The 19711-nt window shown below is 42.3% G+C and overlaps 1 protein-coding gene across 6 annotated transcripts in view; it reads left to right on the top strand.

The window, feature by feature from the left end:
• Positions 1-19711, top strand: part of LOC310634273 (methyl-CpG-binding domain protein 1-like) — an 86292-nt gene that overhangs the window by 26399 nt on the left and 40182 nt on the right. For all 6 annotated transcript variants that reach the window (XM_083352487.1, XM_083352483.1, XM_083352486.1 and 3 more), the window contains 6 exons: positions 2652-2766; positions 3690-3737; positions 4722-5050; positions 11399-11484; positions 14888-14928; positions 17332-17466. In XM_083352487.1, coding sequence (XP_083208613.1) covers positions 2652-2766; positions 3690-3737; positions 4722-5050; positions 11399-11484; positions 14888-14928; positions 17332-17466 — 754 coding nt within the window. The remainder of the gene's footprint in view (positions 1-2651; positions 2767-3689; positions 3738-4721; positions 5051-11398; positions 11485-14887; positions 14929-17331; positions 17467-19711) is intronic.

Raw genomic sequence — 19711 nt, 5'->3', positions numbered from 1 at the left:
AGCTGTTAATCAGGTTTATGTATTCTAGTTTTCAAGTTTTGAAATTATTTATTTTATTTATTTATTTATTTAATTTTATTTATATACCGCCTTTCTCCCGAAGGACTCAAGGCGGTGAACAGGGCAAGAATAAAAAATACAAAGTTACAAAAGTTAAAAAAGAATTAAATATATGCCCACTAAAAACAGTAAATACAAATATTAAAATAACAATAAAAAACCCCACCAATTCCCCATCAGGCCAGGCCGGCTTGTTCAAATAAGAATGTCTTTAGATCGCGGCGGAAGGAGCGAAGATCGGGCGCCATCCGGAGCTCAACCGGTAACCGATTCCATAGCTCCGGGGCGCCCACAGAGAAGGATGTCCCCCTGGGATCTCCCCCTTCTCCCCTTTGCATCTTAGAAAAATTTCAAAAGAAGTACCTTTCCCAGGAAAGGATCTGTCTGTCTCTGTCTGTCTGTCTGTCTGTCTGTCTGTCTATCTATCTATCTATCTATCTATCTATCTATCTATCTATCTATCTATCTATCTAAAAATAATAACAGAAAAAAGAAACAAAACACAAAGAAAATCATCACATCACCAAAAGAAAAAAATGCATAAGTGCTTTTAAAAGGTGAAAAAATACAATAAAAAGGAATCAAAATATAATATATTATAATGATAAACAGTTTTGATTTTACGTAATGCAAGTATGCATACATTTCTAATACACACATAATTATCATGGTTTATTTTAACCTACTTTATTGTGTATAAATAAACATAAAGTCTACATCTACAGGCAATGTGTTCATATGTGGCGAGTATAATTAGGTCTTTGATAACTTGCAGTCTCCTTGGGAGGAGCAACGGTCTGGAGTACTTGGGGGTGATTTCTCTACTCACCAGCTCTTTTTTGCTCACCACAGTCCATTTTTCATGGTGGAGTCATCTTAGGTCTGCCATTTCTTCCTCTGGAAGTCCACATACAGCATAAGGAGCCTTGGTGGAGCAGTGGGCTAATGCCTCCTTAAGTAACACCAGCTGCCTACAATTAGTGCAGGTTCGCATCCCACCAGGCTCAAGGTTGACTCAGCCTTCCATCCTTCCGAGGTAGGTAAAATGAGGACCCAGATTGTTGGGGGCAATTAAGCTGACTTTGTAATAATGCCGCTTGGGGGTGTATGAAAGTCCTAACAAGCAGGCATATACATAGAATGAAGGCTACTGCTAAGCTTGTAAGCCGCCCTGAGTCTTCGGAGAAGGGCGGGATATAAATGGAATTAAAATAAAAAAATAAAAAAAATAATTAAGAATATATTAATTTATCCTGGTTCTTGGCATTCAGTGATACAACCTAGGTCAGCTTCTACTAGAGTGTCAAAATGTTAGTAAAAAATACCAATTTGGAAATCAACTCTCTTCTATCTTTATGTCCATCATCACCACTGAGAAAAATAACTATATAAAGATAGATCCAAGGGGGAAATATATACACATTACATTAAGGCTAAGCATTACCTTAAGTTTATCTTGACTCCTGAACACTTTATGAACATGTCAAGCTTTTTAGAAACAGTATGGGTATACCTTCTAACCTCCCAGTCTAATCTCCATCCATTGTATTTGTTGATCTCCCATCCACGTGGCAATCAACCAATCAACTAGATATAATTATAACTGGATATGAAGACCAAGTAAGATTTCTAGCCAGGGATGGGTGGGAAGCAGAAGAGTGGGCATAGAGAAAGGGTCTGTAATTTTGTGGGTTTTTTTTTCCACTATTATCTTCTGTGCTCTTAAGCAACTGAAGATTCTTAAAGGCTGTGAGGATAGGAAATGGTTCTTGAAGATCAAATGAATTCTGAAAATAGGTAAAGTTAGCAGATGGTTCCTAGTATTATTTAATAATAATAATAATAATAATAATAATAATAATAATAATAATAATAATAATAATAATAATAATAATAATAATAAAGTTGGAAGGGACCTTGGAGGTCATCTAGTCCAACCCCCTACTCAGGCAGGAAACCCTATACCATTTCAGGCAAATGGCTGTCCAGTCTCTTCTTAAAAACCTCCAGTGTTGGAGCATTCACCACCTCTGGAGGCAGGTTGTTCCACTGGTTAATTGTTCTAACTGTCAGGAAGTTTCTCCTTAGTTCTAGGTTGCTTCTCTCCTTGACTAGTTTCCATCCGTTGCTTCTTGTCCTGCTTTCAGGTGCTTTGGAGAATAGCTTGGCTCCCTCTTCTTTGTGGCAGCCCCTGAGATATTGGAACACTGCTATCATGTCACCCCTCACCCTTCTCTTCATTAAACTACACATACCTAATTCCAGCAACCGTTCCCTATATGTTTTAGCCTCCAGCTATTGTTTCTTTGGAAACAATAAGACAGAACTCCTGGTTACTGTTGCTAAGATATTAGGTGACCTGCTTCCCATAAAGCCTGAAATTACATATACTAACAAAGACCTTGCTTCGTTTTTACCATCCACGTTGGTCTTGTAATAGAACTTATTCTATTACAGCAGAAAATGGAAATTTGATATAAGGTGGCTTTTGAACTCCTGTTGCCTCCTATTTGTTCAGATTGGGTGTTCTTATTTTCATTGTATTGTTTTTTTTCTGAAAGTTTCTAATCACAGCTTCACTTCTTCTCCAGCCCCAGAGGAGAGAAGATCCGCAGCAGAGTGGAGTTATTGAGATTGCTGGGATGCTCACGGGATCTGACTGACTTTGATTACAGGAGAGGAATTTTTGTTGAGCCAAACACAGAGGTATTATTATAGGTAACACTGGCTGTGATAGCCTAATTAGTTGCTGTGAATTCTGGTCAGAGTCATAGGGCTTCCAGCTTCCAATTAATCCCAGATTTTTAAGTATTTTTGTTTATTTTTCCAGAGTAGATTTTTTATTTATTATGTGTATTTTGTTTGCAGCTGGCCCTTCCTTTATTTGATCCTCATAATTACTTTGTGAGATAATTTAATCTGAGATATACATATAATCCTCAATTTTTTTTTAATTTTTAATCCCATTTATATCCTGCCCTTCTCCGAAGACTCAGGGCGGCTTACAATCTAAAGCACAAATCAATGTGATTAGCAATAGCCTTCATTCTATGTATATGCCTGCTTATTAGGGCTTTGCCCCCCCCCCAAGCGGCATTATTATTACAAAGTCAGCTTATTGCCCCCAACAATCTGGGTCCTCATTTTACCTACCTCGGAAGGATGGAAGGCTGAGTCAACCTTGAGCCTGGTGGGACTCGAACCTGCACTAACTGCAGGCAGCTGGTGTTACTTAAGGAGGCATTAGCCCACTGCTCCACCAAGGCTCAATTTATGATTACATCTGGAACAGAACTTCCACTGTAAGTGGTTTTTAAATGGATGGTTGTAAGTCGGGACTACCTGTAGTAGTTGATCTATGATTACTGGTGAGCTTTCTCCACTTGTACAAGATGATCCTTTTCTGTCAGCATCCTTTGTCTTCTTATGGGGGAAAGACCATGCTTAATTAGTTTTGCTAGCAAGTCTATAGTTGAGGTGATCCATCGGCTGAAGGATGCATGAATTTCTATTTTATATATTAGTTGACTTCCTAAACTAGGAATAAATAACTAGACTATAATGCCTAGTAGCAGTGATAGTATACATTAAGGTTAACTGTCTCCTCTGCCTCTTATCTCCTCTTGCAGGCCCTGCCCTCAGCACCCCTCTCATCTACAGAAGGAAGTCCTCAGAGGGTGAGTGTACATAGTCTTCTCAATCCAGAACATTATGGTATCTAGATTGGTAGTTTGGTTGCCAACTGGAAAAATATGACATAGCAGAAAAGGTGGAAAGTCATCAGCATGATAGGTTTACTTGTTTGGCTGAATAGAAATTTAACTAGTGAGCAATTTGGAAAGCTATTTGATGAAGCCTCCAAAAAGTACCTTCAAAACATGTCCTGCTCAAGTGGTAAATTAGTTGTGTTCTCTGGAACATTTAACAGTCTTAGTTGCCTCCTATTCTCCATGGATATTAGCCTTGTGAGGTTATCCAGACAACAACCATAACCAGGAATACTAGCTCTCTCTTTGTAGTAGGGTTACATTCTTGCAAGGCTGAAAACACCCCTCCCATTCCTCACTTTTACTCTCCCCCAAAAACTAAGGAAGATCCTCTTTGAAATGCTTTCACCCCTCTTCCTCCTTCCGACTCAAATTTTGTTTTATCAGCCCATTGTCTAGGGCTAGGCTGTGGCTCTTCCTCCTAATCTCCCAAAGTCATTCCCACATACCGTTACAAATGAAAATCCATGTGATTAAAAATACTACTGTAAGGATAATTGTTTACCACTCTTTCCGTGCAAAGGGAAGATTCCATCCCGTGGTTTTTCAAGTTGGGCCCTACAGTGTTTTATTGCAGTGTTTGAATGAGAAAGTGCTTAACAGGTGCCCTTTGCCTGGGTGAAGCAATGTAAAAGCAAATGGTCTGGAGAAGTCACGGCTTGGCTTGTGCAATTGATTGATTCCCCTGGTTTTTAGTCCTTGGTGAAACATTTTCAGGGATGGAGGAGTTTGGTTACTAATTGATGTATAGGAATCCTGCCTTTGGATTCAGAAATGGCACTTGGGTGAAGGTGAAGCATGGATCTCCGATAGCCATTAATCTTGAAGGAAGCTTTTATTTGCAGACAAGAGTCTCATAGGGCAGAGAGCACATTCTTTTTCTTCCTCCAACAGGTCAAAAAGAGTGGCAAAAAGCATCTGTTGCATCTGGCAACAACCACCTTACCATCCAAGAAACCACCTTATTTGCAGATGTTTCTAGAGCCTCAGCCTTCTCCAGGACAGGGGCTTCTATACCAGAAACCTTCAGACCTGGAATTAGAGTTGTTGGGAGAGACCCAAGTCAATATGCAGAGTCAGCAATCGGAGCTTCCTGTTACTTTGGATCAACCAGTATCAAAGCCCCGCAAGCGACGTAATCGGCAGCATCTTCCACCCATTCCTTCTCCAGGAAATGTAGAAGATGTGACATTGCAGGAGAGCAATCCAAAGGAAGCTATAGCGTGAGTAGTTTCCTTGTGCCATTACCAACAGATCGTTGTAGCTTCCTCATGGAAGCCCTCAAATCACGGACAGCTAATAGTTAATCTGAAAGAATTAGGAGGTGGCCAGTTGATTATCTTTGTTTTTCTTAAATTAAACTCATAAATTCAGATATAAATTTTGGTAAGAGTGATTCCATTCTAGCTAAGCCATTAACTAGCCAAATGCTAACCTCAAATTTCTGAAATGCATTATCAAACATCCCTCTGGAGTAAGTATCTGTTGGTATTTTAAATGTACGGTCTCCTCCTCTCTTTTACCCAAAGACAACTCTGTTACGGGTTAAAACAGACTAACATTGAATTTAGATAATTAACAAAATTGTATTAGGAAAGCCAGTCATTTGATCAGAACTGACATTTCTGTATCAGAGCTTTAAAAAAAAATTCTTACCAGGTTTATATGAAGTAAAGGCATATAAATAATGGCAGCTGAGACTTCAGGACTGCTGTTACTAAGTGATGTGGCCATGTGACCCTGCGCTTTATGACTTCACTGCTTAGTGATGGAAATTCCAATCCAAACTCTGGTAGTCTTTGGGTTACCACAGTTGGGATTGGAATTTCATTAAGCAGTGAAGTCATAAAGCGCAGTGTCACATAGCCACATCACTTGGTAACAGCAGTCCTGAAGTCTCAGCTGCCATTGTAACCTCAGGACTATACAGCTCATTGACTGAGGCTCTCATGTGACCATGATATGGGAAAAGGGGGCGGGGGGGGGAAGTTCCAGGCAAACAGGCCAGTGAGCAAGCGTTGCAGGTGACAGCTACAGGCAGTCGAATGGATGCTTCAGGCAGGCACAGTGGAGTATAGCAGGCAGGTGCCAGCAGCAGATGCTGTGTACGAATGGCTGGGCAGTTGCTTTTGGCAAGCATTGTGGAGTGTAAATGTGTAAATGGGTGCATTTACACAGGCGGGCGCTATGGAGTGTAGCAGTTGTGGGTCAGTGCTATGGTGTGCTAGCAATGGGGTAGGTGCCATGAGTAGGCAGATGGGTGAAAAAGTAGTAGGAATTATTTACAGTGTCCTTCTGGCTTCCCCATTGACTTTGCTTGTGGGAAGCTGGCAGGGAAGGAAGCAAGTGGCATTCATGTGACTATGGGAGGCTGCAACCATGGTAATTGTGAGCTTCTTGCTAAGTGCTTGAATTGTAGCCATTTGACTATGAGCATGCTGGGATGGCTGCAACTTTGCAGAGAGGTTACAAGTCCCCCTTGTTCAGTGCCACTGTAACTTTGAACAGTCACTAAACAAGAGATAAAAGCCCGAGGACTACCTACAGCAGACCTGTCAAACACAAGGCCCGGGGCCCAGATCCGGCCCGCGAAGTGGTTTCATGCGGCCCGCGAAGCCATCCTGGAAACAGTGAGGGAACGGCCCCCTCTGCCTTGGCCCTGGCCCAGAGACCCTCCTTCTGCCAGAGACCCTCAGATCTGTCCCACTCCTGCCCAGGCCCCCATAGGCACCCTTGATGCGAACGATGTAGAGCTGGCCATGCCCACCCAGTAGGCCATACGCACTCTAGCCACACCCACCCAGTAGGCCACGCCCACCCAGGCCATACCCACCCGGCCCCCTGAGGGCAACCGCAATGCTGATGCGGCCCTCAATGAAATTGAGTTTGACACCCCGACCTACAGGCAAGAAGGCATACACTGTCTAGTTAGTTCAAACAGCTCAAATCGTTTCTGCATACGTTTCATATTTTTTCTGATCAGATTATTCACAATTAATTCCCTGCGCATGACAGATAAAATGATATAATGTTGTCTTCTTTCCCAAATAATGCAAGTTTTTTGTAACCTTTTTTTTAAGAAAAATCAATGTATACATTCTTGAATTAGATTAATGTTGGTAAAAGCATACTCCCTGAACTTTGAAACTTCTGTACATTGTTTCCCATCATTTTTAAATGATTTCTGGTTTTTTTTGGGGGGTAGGGCTGCTATTTAGGGAACAAATTACAAATGAATAACTTTGAATATATTAATGGTCTTTCCTAACAGTGGCAGTAACACCATACATTAAGTAATGCAATATAGGATGGTTTATTAAGATTATGTAGAGTCACTACCTTCGCGGAAGCTCTTTCTGTACATATTTAATCTGTGTGACAAAATACTACCTTGTTTGTCTATTTTCCTCACCTTTATTATTTTTATAAATAACTCAAGCAACAAACATACATAATACTCCTCCTGCCTCCTCTTTTCCCCATAACCACAACCCTGTGAGGTAGGTTGGGTTGCGAGAGATTAACTGGCCCAAGGTCACACAACTGGATTTCATGCCTAAAGTGGGACTAGAACTCAGTCTCCTAGTTTCTTAACCCGGTACTTTAACTACTAACCCAGACTGGCTGTTTAAAGTTTTCTATCCTGCCTTTATTACTTTATAAGTAACTCAAGGCAGTGAACATACATAATACTTCCCCCTCCTCACAACAACCCTGTGAGGTGAGTTGGTCTAAGAGAGAATGACTGGCCTGAAGTCACCCAGCTGGCTTTCATGCCTAAGACAGGACTAGAACTCCTGGTCACCTGGTTTCTAGGCCAGAACTTTAACCACTGTGTATATACAATTATATCCTTATGACTTACTGAGACCTCTTTCAAATCAAATGCTGCTTTCTTTGTTACAGTTCATTATAATTATTAAATTAATTAATCTAAACGCTGAAAGCAAAGCCTGAAAAGGAAAGAAAAAAGATGGAAGAGAAAATAGGTAATTGTAATGCAAAGAGCTTAGTGAAATTAAATTAAAACCTTTTTCTTCCCTCCCTGTAAATAAACGTGCCCATTTCAAGCGTCTGTAGAGGTAATATTAACATTTATATATGCAGATCAGGAGTGAATCCTTTCAAAATTATACAACAATTCTTTTAGCTGCATAACTGTGGGTATGATAACAAATTCCATATACTACCGGTATACCCATATGCAGGTAGTCCTCGCCATATGACTGGTCTCTTAGTGACTTGTTTGAAGTTCCTACGGAGCTATCTGGGGAATGCTTATAACACGGATTTGAAGTTGTGAGGATTGCCCATCCCCCCACCCCTTCACTTTACCTGCACTTCAAACACTCAGCAATCAGGCCATATTTACTTTCAGTTTTTGACAAAACCGTGCCACAGGGAACCGTAAAAAAGGTAAAGGTAAAGGTTCCCCCGCACGTGTGTGCTAGTCGTTTCCGACTCTAGGGGCCGGTGCTCATCTCCGTTTCAAAGCCGAAGAGCCAGTGCTTGTCCGAGGATGTCTCCGTGGTCATGTGGCCGGCATGACTAGACGCCAAAGGCGCACGGAGCGCTGTTACCTTCCCACCGGAGTGGTCTCTATTTTTCTACTTGCATTTTTGACGTGCTTTCGAACTGCTAGGTTGGCAGAAGCTGGGACCATAGGTTTGCTTAATGATCATGGATTTGCTGAACGCCTGCAGTGATTCATTTAAAAAGGCTGTAAAATCAGGTCGATCAGAGGGATGACCCGTTGTACAACCATCACGAGTTATGGCCATGACGGGCAGGCTCTATTGCGTTGTAACTCAAGGATTACCTGCATAACCAAGGAAAACGTGCACAATGTTAAAAAGGAACATCTATAGCATCTTACTGACAGCGCCATGAATTTCTGAACGCAATGGAAGCATATGGTAAAGTCAGACTTTGTGACTGTATTTTCAAGCTTCCAAATTACATACCTAAAAGCTGGAAGCCCGTAGTTCCCCCAGTGAGATGTCTATGAAATACAAAGCGGGCATACAAATACAAATAAATAAAACATAAATAAAGATTACAAAGCATTTGGTAATCTCAGTTTAAAATCAAAGTAAGTATCATTGTTTTCAAAGCAATGTGCTGTTCATTTTAAGGGAATAAGCCATTCCTATGTATAATCTTGAATATCGTTCAGGCAATGATTTTATCTTCATCTTTCATTCTGATAAAAATTGTTACTTTATACTTATCTGAGCAGACAGTGTGTTTGCCATCTTAAATAGCCTCTCAACAATTGTCCACTTATCTGGTGCTGAAGATGAGCACAGAATTATGTAATGTTGGACCCTAATACTTGGGTGTACAGTATACCTAAGTGAATCTCCGAATGTAACTATTTTCTCTCCCTTTGTGAAGAGCTTACAAGCACCCGTGTCAGTGCCGTGACTCTTACTAACAATCCGCACTTTGTAGGCTGCTTGTCTTTTTTCCTTATCAATCTCTTTTTAATGAGCCTCTTTGTAGGAAGGATACAGGACGTTGCATCTTTGATAATGCTTTTTTTTAAAAAAAGCCCAAACATACTTTTGTATGTTGCTTCAGAAATGTACGTTATTTTTCTTTCCTCTTTTTAGCAATATCATTCTCAAGTATCAGTTTTAAGAGAGGGCAGAAGACCGTGCAATCGCTTGTGTTTGATCTTAGATGTTTGTTTTGGTAGATCTTGAAGAAACATCGCACCCTGAGAAGAATAAAGAATATCAGAAGTGCATGCTAGACAAAATTCTATCATGCGTTAGAATAGGATGAAAGCAGAAAGGACACAGTCTAGGCAGGGAATGTTGTGACTAGGAGAAGATCAGTGTTCAAATCGGATAATCTCCAATAACCAGTTCTTGAAATATGTATGTTTTAAAAACAAACAACTTGATTTTCATTAGGATTGGACACTCATAGACCTTTGAGGTTTGGAAGCTTTTTTCAGCTAAAAACTGGGTAACCCTACTTTGAATGAATGAATGAATGAACCTTTATTGTCAAAGTACAACCATGTATACATTGAGATTAGCTGAGCCTCCCTTCGTGCTCCCACCCCCCAACTCACAGTGACAACAAACCCTCCATCTTATTACACCATGTGAACTAATTGCACCACACATCGGCCTCACAAGTCGAATTCTGCATAAAGTTTATAAAAAATATTTCCCGTTCAAAAGCCTAACAGCCCACGGATAAAAGCTGTTTTTCAGCCTGTTGGTGCAGCTGGCTATACTCCTATATCTCCTACCCGATGGTAGGAGACTAAAGAGATACCGTCCAGGGTGTGAGTCATCCCTGAGAATTTTCCTCACTCTTCCAAGGCAACGAGCCCTGGCGATGTTATCCAGTGGTGTCAGGGGACAGCCCACAATGTCTTGTGCGGTGCTCACTACCCTCTGTAATGCTTTCCTATCCGCGGCTGTCAGACCAGCATACCAAACCACAATACCATGCGAGAGGACACTCTATAGTAGACCGATAAAAAAGGGTCATAAGCCGTTGTTCTACCATGTTCTTCCGCAAGACCCTGAGAAAGTGAAGCCTCTGTTGGGCTTTTCTGGCCACCTGGGTTGTATTAACTTTCCAGGTCAGATCTTCGCAGAGGTAGACTCCCAGAAATTTAAAGGAGGAAACACTCTCTACACAGTCCTCCCCGATGTAAAGTGGGGCAGGTTCCTCCTTTTTTCTCCTATTTCAGCAGCCTGTCTCACACTTTTGTTATTAGAATTAGAATTCTTTATTGGCCAAGTGTGCTTGGACACACAAGGAATTTGTCTCCGGTGCGTAAGCTCTCAGTGTACATACAACAACAGCAATAAATCATGATCATAATCAACATAAAAATACATTCACCATAAATCATCAACTACAACACATTCATCATAAAGCATAAGATGTAATACTTAGTGATAGTCATAGGATACTAGCTAAGCAAACAACATAAATCATACCAGGATTACTAATAAAACTATAAATTGTAAGGTGCAAGCAACAAAGTTATAGTCATAAGAATATAAGGATAGGTAATAGGAAAGATGAGAATAATAGTAATACAGCTTTGACAGTGTTGTAGGAATCAGTTGTTTAGCAGAGTGACATTATGTGTGTGAATATGCATCTTTTGAACAAACTAACATAAATCTCCGTGTTCAAGGCTTAGCTTCTGGTATTTTTTGGTAGCATGACATGTTCATACCATGGTGTCATACTTGCTGCAGATACCCAGGAGGATACCCTCCATCCTAAGCTAAGCCATGTTCCCCTGCTTGACCTGGAGATCTTCAGTGAATTGTGCTGTTTAGGCAGAGAGTGATGACAAAGCAAATCAAACATTGGATAAAAATGTTGCCCAGTTAATCACTGGCACCTTACGATCGCTATGTTATTACTGTTCCTGATAATACAGCTGAACATGGTTATGTAGTGGAAACCTTTGGAAAGCAGTTTTGAAAATCTCTTGGAATGATAAAAGCAGGTTGCAGTAAGTAACTGAACATCAAAGAATTATGACGTGGGTGAAAAGGAATGATTCAGTCCATCTCTTCTTCCAGGTGCTGTTCCAGCTGTCAGGGCCAATTCCCAGAAGTGATGCTACCATCTCAGAGACGTTGTCGGTGGCTCTGCCCAGACTGCAGAGGTTGGTACTTCAAGTGATGAGAAGCAAGGATTTGTTTTATTGATGCTGTGCTGGAATGGTAGATTACTTACTTACGTTCCAGTAAAGCAATTAAAGGATTAATTGGCCATTTCCTCATTAGGAAGTGTCTAAGGGGGGAAAAGCTAGAAGACGTTGGAGAGTTGAGAAGGTGGGCAGGAACATTACAATGGTAACAGACAGAGGAAGGTATGATGAGAATCTGGAGGCGGGCCATACTTGGGGATACCAGATCCAATATTTGAAAGTGTTGTCACTTTCTGGCCTTTGGCTTCCACTCTTGATGCCTGGTCGTCGGATCCTCAATAACTCTCGGCTCTGGCTACTGCTGTTGAACCCCCAGATCAGTATGCGAGAAGGCTGCCCTCATTCATGATCTTACCAAGGGTAAGGGTGTCAACCTGGCATGCCTGAGATGTGTGGGTGGGCTCAGAGAAATGTTTGCCTTTCTTGGAATTATGCTCACCTGGGTTTTGTATTAACCAGGAGAGGATGGATTCAGGGCTGTTGTCATCTGTGAGTTTTTGAAAGCTGTCAGAGGCTATTTTCTGCAGATATGCGGTGCTCTGGTTGATGTTGGGATCTAGGGAATAGGGAATAGCTCTTGTACTGCCCTCTCTGCTGCTGAGCTGCTTTTATTTTGGAGCTATGGGATTCTATCACTGAGCTGAGGTTATTGGTACTTGGGGATTTCAATTTGCCATCTGGCAATGTTGTGCCCGGAGCATCTCAGGAGCTGATGGCAACCATAAACCACCAGTCCCAGGTCTCCACTGATCTGACACACACCGGTGACTAAACGATCTGGTTTTGATCTTAGGGCAGGGGTAGGCAACCTCGGCTCTTTTATGACTCATGGACTTCGACTCCCAGAATTCCTGAGTCATAAAAGAGCCGAGGTTGCCTACCCCTGTCTTAGGGCAATTGTGACGTGATCTGGTAGTGAAAGATTGTGACGTCAGTCTGTTTTGTCATGGAGAGCTCAGGTTTGCTTTCAGGTTTGCCTTTGTCACCTTTCCTGGCGAGGGGACATGAACTGTTTGATCAACCTGCATCCGCCCACTGATGGACCCAGTGGATTTCCAGAAAGAAACTAGGGAGTTTTCTGTGAGGATCTGATGGGTGGTTGACCAAAGCCCTAGTCACTAGCTTGGAGAAGGCAGGTGGCTGAGTGTTTGGACTCCTTTGCTCCCTATGTGATGTCTCCCTGTGCCTCTCCTGCTTTGCAAGCTTCCCTACAGAGCACCTCTTCTCCTCTACCCCCCTCCCCCCCAGCATGTGACTGAGTGTCGTCCTGCTAATTAATATCTCACAGGAAAGGGGTGATACAGATAGTTCTGAGGGAAATTGGTGCGGTTGTAAATCAGGTCCGACCTAATTTTATGATAGTTTTTATGGCAGTCGTTAAGCGAGTCACACAGTTATTAAGCTTCTCAAAGAGCATTTTTTGCTTTCTCTCTCTCTCTCTCTTTTCCCCCCTCCTGAAAACAAGCATTAAAAGGTTGCAGATTCTGATCATGTGGCCACAGGATGCTGCAAATGGTCATAAATGTGTGCCAGGTGCCCAAATAATTGCAATCGTCTGGAAGGTGGGGGAGGTGTGACAGTTGTAAGTGCAAGTACAGATCGTAGGTCCCTTTCCCCCCCAAGGCTGTAGTAGCTTACCACCATTGTTAAGCCAATGGTCGTAAGTCAAGGGCTATGCTGTGACATAGGTGAAAATGCCACCCTTGACAATGAATGATACAACTGTTGCAGACAAAGATTGCAAAACCATATCTTGAAAGCTTTTGTTAAGGATGGACTCTTGGCTTTTATGTTATCAACAGTGGTGTGCTTTCAGGTGTGCTGTGCCACAGATGACTGGATATGAGATCCAGTTTCTGAATTTGGGCATTAGGGATCAGTTGGGGTTGCTAGGACTAAATTAGCTTTCTTGCTGCATAGGAGCCCTGCTGTTAGTTGTTCAGCTCTGAGTTAGTGATGGAATTTCCTTCAACCTGATTTTTTTTCCCCCTGGAAGTGGAGATGGCTCCCAGGCACTATGACAACCATGGACCTTATTCAAATCATTGATGGCCTGATGCTGGATCTGATTTTGGTCTCGGGAGAATAGTGACATGATTTGGATATGGGAATAATTGACATCAGTTTTTTTTTTGTCGTGATCAGATGACCCTTTGATTGCTTTAGAATTTTCCAAAGGTGCTTCCTGTCACATGGACCCCTGTTGGGTTCCAGCGGGAAATTGGGGTACACCTGGAGACTCAACTCAGGCTTTGGTCATTGCTTGGAATGACCTTAGAATCGATTGTGCCTTGGAGGCCTCTCCCAACTTGCGGTTCCTGGAGAGTCCTCTTTCTCGTTCGCTAGAGAAAAAGAGAGTGAATGTAACCAAAGATGCTCTGAGGCAGACTTCAAGTACACAAGTCCAGGGGAATTCTCCCCCCACCAGGGTTTGAGCCTCTTGGTCTTAAGGAAGAGAACGGGGTTTTCAAGGCTATCAATTTGGCCTGCTTGTCAAGCCATCTAAGTGATTAAAATGTCAGTAGGAAAGATAAATTCTCTTCCTTCCTTTCTTCAGTAAAGTATTACTGACTTTATATTTGAAGGCAAGGTATGAATCTGCGAGGCCTTTTTTTTTTACCATAAGTGTGCCAGAGCATCCATCTCCCTTGCTTTCTCTATTTGAACATCTCTAGGTCTGTTTCAGAGACAACAATTTGGTAAATTGAGCCTTGGTGGAGCAGTGGGCTAATGCCTCCTTAAGTAACACCAGCTGCCTGCAATTAGTGCAGGTTTGAGTCCCACCAGGCTCAAGGTTGACTCAGCCTTCCATCCTTCCGAGGTAGGTGAAATGAGGACCCAGATTGTTGGGGGCAATAAGCTGACTTTGTAATAATGCCGCTTGCCCCCCCCCCCCCCCCGAAAGCCCTAATAATAAACAGGCATATACATAGAATGAAGGCTATTGCTAAGCACATTGGTTTGTGCTTAAATTGTAAGCTGCCCTGAGTCTTCGGAGAAGGGCGGGATATAAATGGGATTAAAATAAAATAAAATAAAATAATAAAATAAAATAATAAAATAAAATAATAAATAAAATAAAATAAAATAATAAAATAAAATAAAATAAAATAAAATAAATCGGAAAGACTGCTGGAGACCTTGCTTTTGTTTTCTTCTAGTCCAAATATTTACTCAGCTCCTGTTCACCCTGAGAAGGAGGGCAGTCTGTCAGGTGTCTGGTTCACTTTATTATTGTGCCTAGTAACCTTTTGATTGATTGTCTTCTTTTCTACACTGCTGAATTTGTTAGTAAGACACTTAAGACAATGTTTTTGTGTGCCAGCTTTACTTACTTACTTGTTTTGCCTCTTTTCAGCTCAGAGGAGAGCTTTTAACAGGGAGCAAAGATATTATAAGGTAAGATCTAAGACAGGAGTCGCCAAGCCCCCCTGGGCTGCGGCCCATTACCTGGCCTCGAGCCCTTTTGGAACCGGTCCGTGGAAGTGGTGGGCGAGCGTGTGCGCACGCATTCCCCACTTGCGTGAGCCGCAGGGAAGCGTGCTCCATTTGTGCAAGCAGCGCGCAGGCGTGCCCACCGCTCCCACCAATGGAGCTGCTACACACCCGCTTGTGCTCGCCCCACCACTCACGCGGAACCATCCCCTCTCCCCACTCCAGCTGAGCTGGAAAGCACGGGGGAACTCTGATCTAAGACACCGACCCACTTTTTTGTTTTATTTAGAAAGTACATTGAAAGCATACGAGTAGAAAAGGTACTGTGCTCAGAGATAAGTCTGTACTTAAAATAAATAAATAAAAAAAAATGCTACCGTGACGTCGTCAGGTACAAGTATGCATGTAATTATTAGGCTGCATTTTTTATGATCGCACCTCTGTTTGCTGTCAGCTTTGCAACTGATGAAAGGATCTGGTTTTACTCCAGATAAGGCAGAAGGTTAGAGCTGCACAATGGAAGAGCTGAAAAGCTACCATTCCATCTCGAGTTTGAAAACTGATTGCTTGTAATTGAAGCACCACTTGGCTGTATGCTGGAATATATTAGAAGAGACTTCTCCAGTGAGAGGCTCTTGGAGGCTTTTGCTCTTCATTTCCTATCGTCTGTAGCCAGGCCCAACGAGAAGGTGCTCTTTTTTGGATTCGGAGTACAGGCAGTCCTCGGCTTACAACCACAGTTGAGCCCAAAATTTATGTTGCTAAATGAAACATTTGTTAAGTTGAGTTTTGCCCCGTTTTATGACCTTTCTTGCCGTAACTGTTAAGTGAAACATTGCAGTTTATTTGGTAACGGGGTTGGTTAAGGGAATCTGGCTTCCCCGTTGACTTTGCTTGTCGAAAGGTCGCAAAAGTGGATCCCACGACCCCAGAAGACTGCAAGTGTCATAAATTTGAATCTGTTGCCAAACGTCTGAATTTTGATCACGTGGTGGTGGGGATGCTGCAAAGGTCATAACTGTGAGAAACGGTCATAAGTCACATTTTTCAGTGCCATGGTAACTTTGAACAGTCACTAAGCAAACTGTTGTAAGTCGAGGACTGCCTGTATGAGAGTATTGCAGAGGTTCAGAAGCATGCACTTTATCGATAGCGGTAGGGCTGAAGATTGGATTTTAAGATGATTAAGATTTTTGTTTGCCTCTTTGAAGAAGAAAGCTCCTAGGACCAGGACAGAATATAATATAGAGCTATAATACAAAATAGTCTGGCAGATTGTGCATTATAGTTGCCCCCATCTCCAGCCAAAATGTCCTAAGCAGTGTGTTTTGCAGAGAATCTTGGCCCAAGATGATAGAGGACCATGGTTAATGACCACAACTGTGGTCGAAAAGAAGAAAGTATGGATAATTGACGTGGCAATACCAGAGTGCAGTACAATAGAAGACACACAAAAAAATGGGAGAAGATCACAAAGTATCAAGATCTGAAAATCGAAACGGAAAGATCATGGCATAAACCAGTTGCGGTAGTCCCAGTGGTTCTCACCATACTGGGTGCCATACCAAAAGACTTTGGACAGCACTTAGAAAATCTATGTATTGATAAAATTTTCATCTGTCCGTTATAAAAGGCTATACAGCTTGGATCTGCTCATATACGTTACGTTGATACATTACAACATCCCAGGTTCTTGGGAATAACTTAATGCCGATAAAGGCCAATATCAGTTAAAGAACTGACAACCACCTTAGCAGTGTTGTGTATATCACAATAATAATATATTAAATTCACATGCCACCTATCTCGTAGTGACCCCGTGTAGTTTACAATAGTAAGACACGCCTGATGTCCTTAGAGAGGTGATGGAGGTTTTTTCGTTTGTTTGGCAGCTTGATAAATTGCAGTTAAAGGTTTGATGTGAAGACCCAGCGTGATGCTTTTGATGTGGTCAGTCAGATAGGTGACGTGTGCTGCTTTTGAGGTGATGGGGCCACTGAGGTGATTGCTTTCCCTGGAACCTTGTTTATCCCTACCCCTCTGCCCTTGCAGCAAATTGGCTGTGGTGTGTGCCAGGCCTGCCAGATGTCTCAGGACTGCGGCATCTGCAGTGTGTGTGTTCTGCGAGCCCAAAGCCCCAAGTTCCACACTGGCATCAAATGCTTGCTACGCCGATGCTTGAAGATTGTCAAAAAGGTACCATAGGCTGCTTCCCGCTTTTCCTTCCCTTCCCTTCCCTTCCCTTCCCTTTTCCAGGGTTTGTGCTTTTCCTTTTTCTCCGCTTCTTTCTTCCCAGCTGCACGTAGGCTTACAGGTGGTCTTAAGCTGTAACAGTTACCTCTCCTCCATTCTCATTCTGGTTTGCAGGGCCTTGAGTGTGGCCTGTGTCAGGCCTGCAAGATAACGGAGGATTGTGGGACCTGTGCGATCTGTTTGCGGAAGCAGAGACCTGGCATGAAACGTCAGTGGAAATGTCTCAAGCGCCGTTGTCTCAAACGCAAGGTGTGTGCTTGATCCAACTGGTTTTGAACGTCTCTAAAAGGAACGGTTGAAGTAGCAATAGCACTTAGACTACCACACAGTGCTCTACAGCATATTGCCCTCGACAATCTGGCTCCTCATTTTTACCGAGCTCAGAAGGATGGAAGGCTGAGTCAAGCTTGAGCCGGTCAGGATCGAACTCCTGGCAGTGAGCTGAATTAACAGTGCAGTACTGCCTTCTAACCACTGCGCTACCCTGGCTTCTAGAATGGATGTAAAAGAAAGAGAAAGCAGCACCAGCCTATTTCATTTAGGGAGCGGTCCTTTGCAAACTGAAGTTTAAAAAAAAAAAATCAAGATTATTCTAGAGGAAATTTTCAAAGTTTGTACTTCTGATGGACCATAGAGGCTTGGCTTAAAGCAAGAAAGCCAAATGGGAAGGACACATTTAATGTTTAGTTCTTGTTAAGCAGAATTCCTAGGTCTGGCCTGGCACAAACAAAAGAGGTAGAGTCCACTTCTCTCCAAGCCACATGATTATTCAGATCTGGACCAAGCGTGCCTTTATAGTTTACTTGGTTACACAAGCAGGAAATGCAGCTGTTTGCACGAAAGTAGACAAAAGTAGGTAAAAAGCAGAAGTTATTACAATGTCGCTGCTCGCCAAGTACATTTAGAAAGAATCGTGCTTAGCAAGTCTCCTGCACCCTACCTCATTTCCTGTCGTACCTCCCCTGAGGCTAAGGACAAGTACATGTTATTACAACTCATTTAATTCATCCATTTCAATGGAAGAAATCTTTATCATCGTAATCCCCTATTCGATACTTTGAGCAATGCAGAGAAGTATCACCTCAGGAAATTGGAAGTGCACTCACCTTGTAGGCAGCCAGTTGTGAGCCCCCCTCTCCCCCCCAAAAAATACCCCCAAGAACGTCCTGAGAGGTCAGCATCCATGAATCTATTTGCAATCTTTTCCATGAAGTGAATAGTATGATTAATATCAACTTGATAATTTGAAATATAGTGACAAAGTGCACAACTCCCTCTCCTTTTGCTGCTAACACAACGTCTACAGCATGCTGGTTCTGGAGAACAACCTCCCTAATCTCACCACCTTTATTCAGTTGGGACATACTCTTTATAGTCAAATTAAACATACTGTACTTCCTGCTCAGTTGTATAATAGATCCATAATTAAATCCCGAACCGAATCCTGCACCAAGGCACACTTATTGCCGATCCACTAGTTTTATTCTTTCTGGTTTATTACTCAAAAGGAAAGGGGGTAACTGTGCGCACTGTGCAAAGTCTAGACCAGAAAGGTGGCAAATATTTTATAAGCAAACTTACCACATAAGAACCACCAATTGGGGTATGGGCTGCTCAGCAAGTTGTGGTCCTCAGCATGTATGTTTTCATATGCAACTACTTCCATAATGCTAATGAGATTGCATAAAACAGAATAAGGTTTTAGGGTGGGGATTCGTGTTCTACCCAAAGGCCTTATGCCATTTTATTCATTCAGCAGGCAGCTGGTGTTACTCCTTAAGTAACACCAGCTGCCTGCAATTAGTGCAGGTTTGCATCCCACCAGGCTCAAGGTTGACTCAGCCTTCCATCCTTCCCAGGTAGGTAAAATGAGGACCCAGATTGTTGGGGGCAATTAAGCTGACTTTGTAATAATGCCGCTTGGGGTGTGTGTGAAAGCCCTAATAAGCAGGCATATACATAGAATGAAGGCTACTGCTAAGCTTGTAAGCCACCCTGAGTCTTCGGAGAAGGGCGGGATATAAATGGAATTAAAATAAATAAAATAAAAAATAAAAAACTGGTAATATTGACCACCCAGATCCTGGACAATCACACTGCTCATAAGCTTCCAACTTTGCCTTTGAGCTAGGATTGGAATGTTTCAAGCAGACAGCGGTATGATCTTGGATTCATGCTCCAAGTTTAATAATAGTCTGTTTCTTTGGACCAAATACAGGTAGCTTTCAACTTACAACCATTCATTTAGTGACCATTTTGAAATGACCACAGCACTGAAAAAAAATGACTTGTGAACATTTTTCACAGTTATGACCGTTGCAGCATCCCTATGGTCACGTGATTTACATTCAGCTGCCTGACAACTGACTCACATTTTATGATGGTTGGAGTGTCCCGGGGTCATGTGATTGCTTTTTGCAACCTTGTGACAAGCGAAGTCAAGGAGGAGGCCACATTTACTTAACAATCGGGTTACTAATTTAACAACTGCAGT

The sequence above is a fragment of the Vipera ursinii genome, assembly GCF_947247035.1.
Source record: "Vipera ursinii genome assembly, chromosome: 2".
Classification (NCBI taxonomy): domain Eukaryota; kingdom Metazoa; phylum Chordata; class Lepidosauria; order Squamata; family Viperidae; genus Vipera; species Vipera ursinii.
Note: the sequence above shows the minus strand (reverse complement) of the source record. Positions and strands in the feature narration are given on the sequence as shown.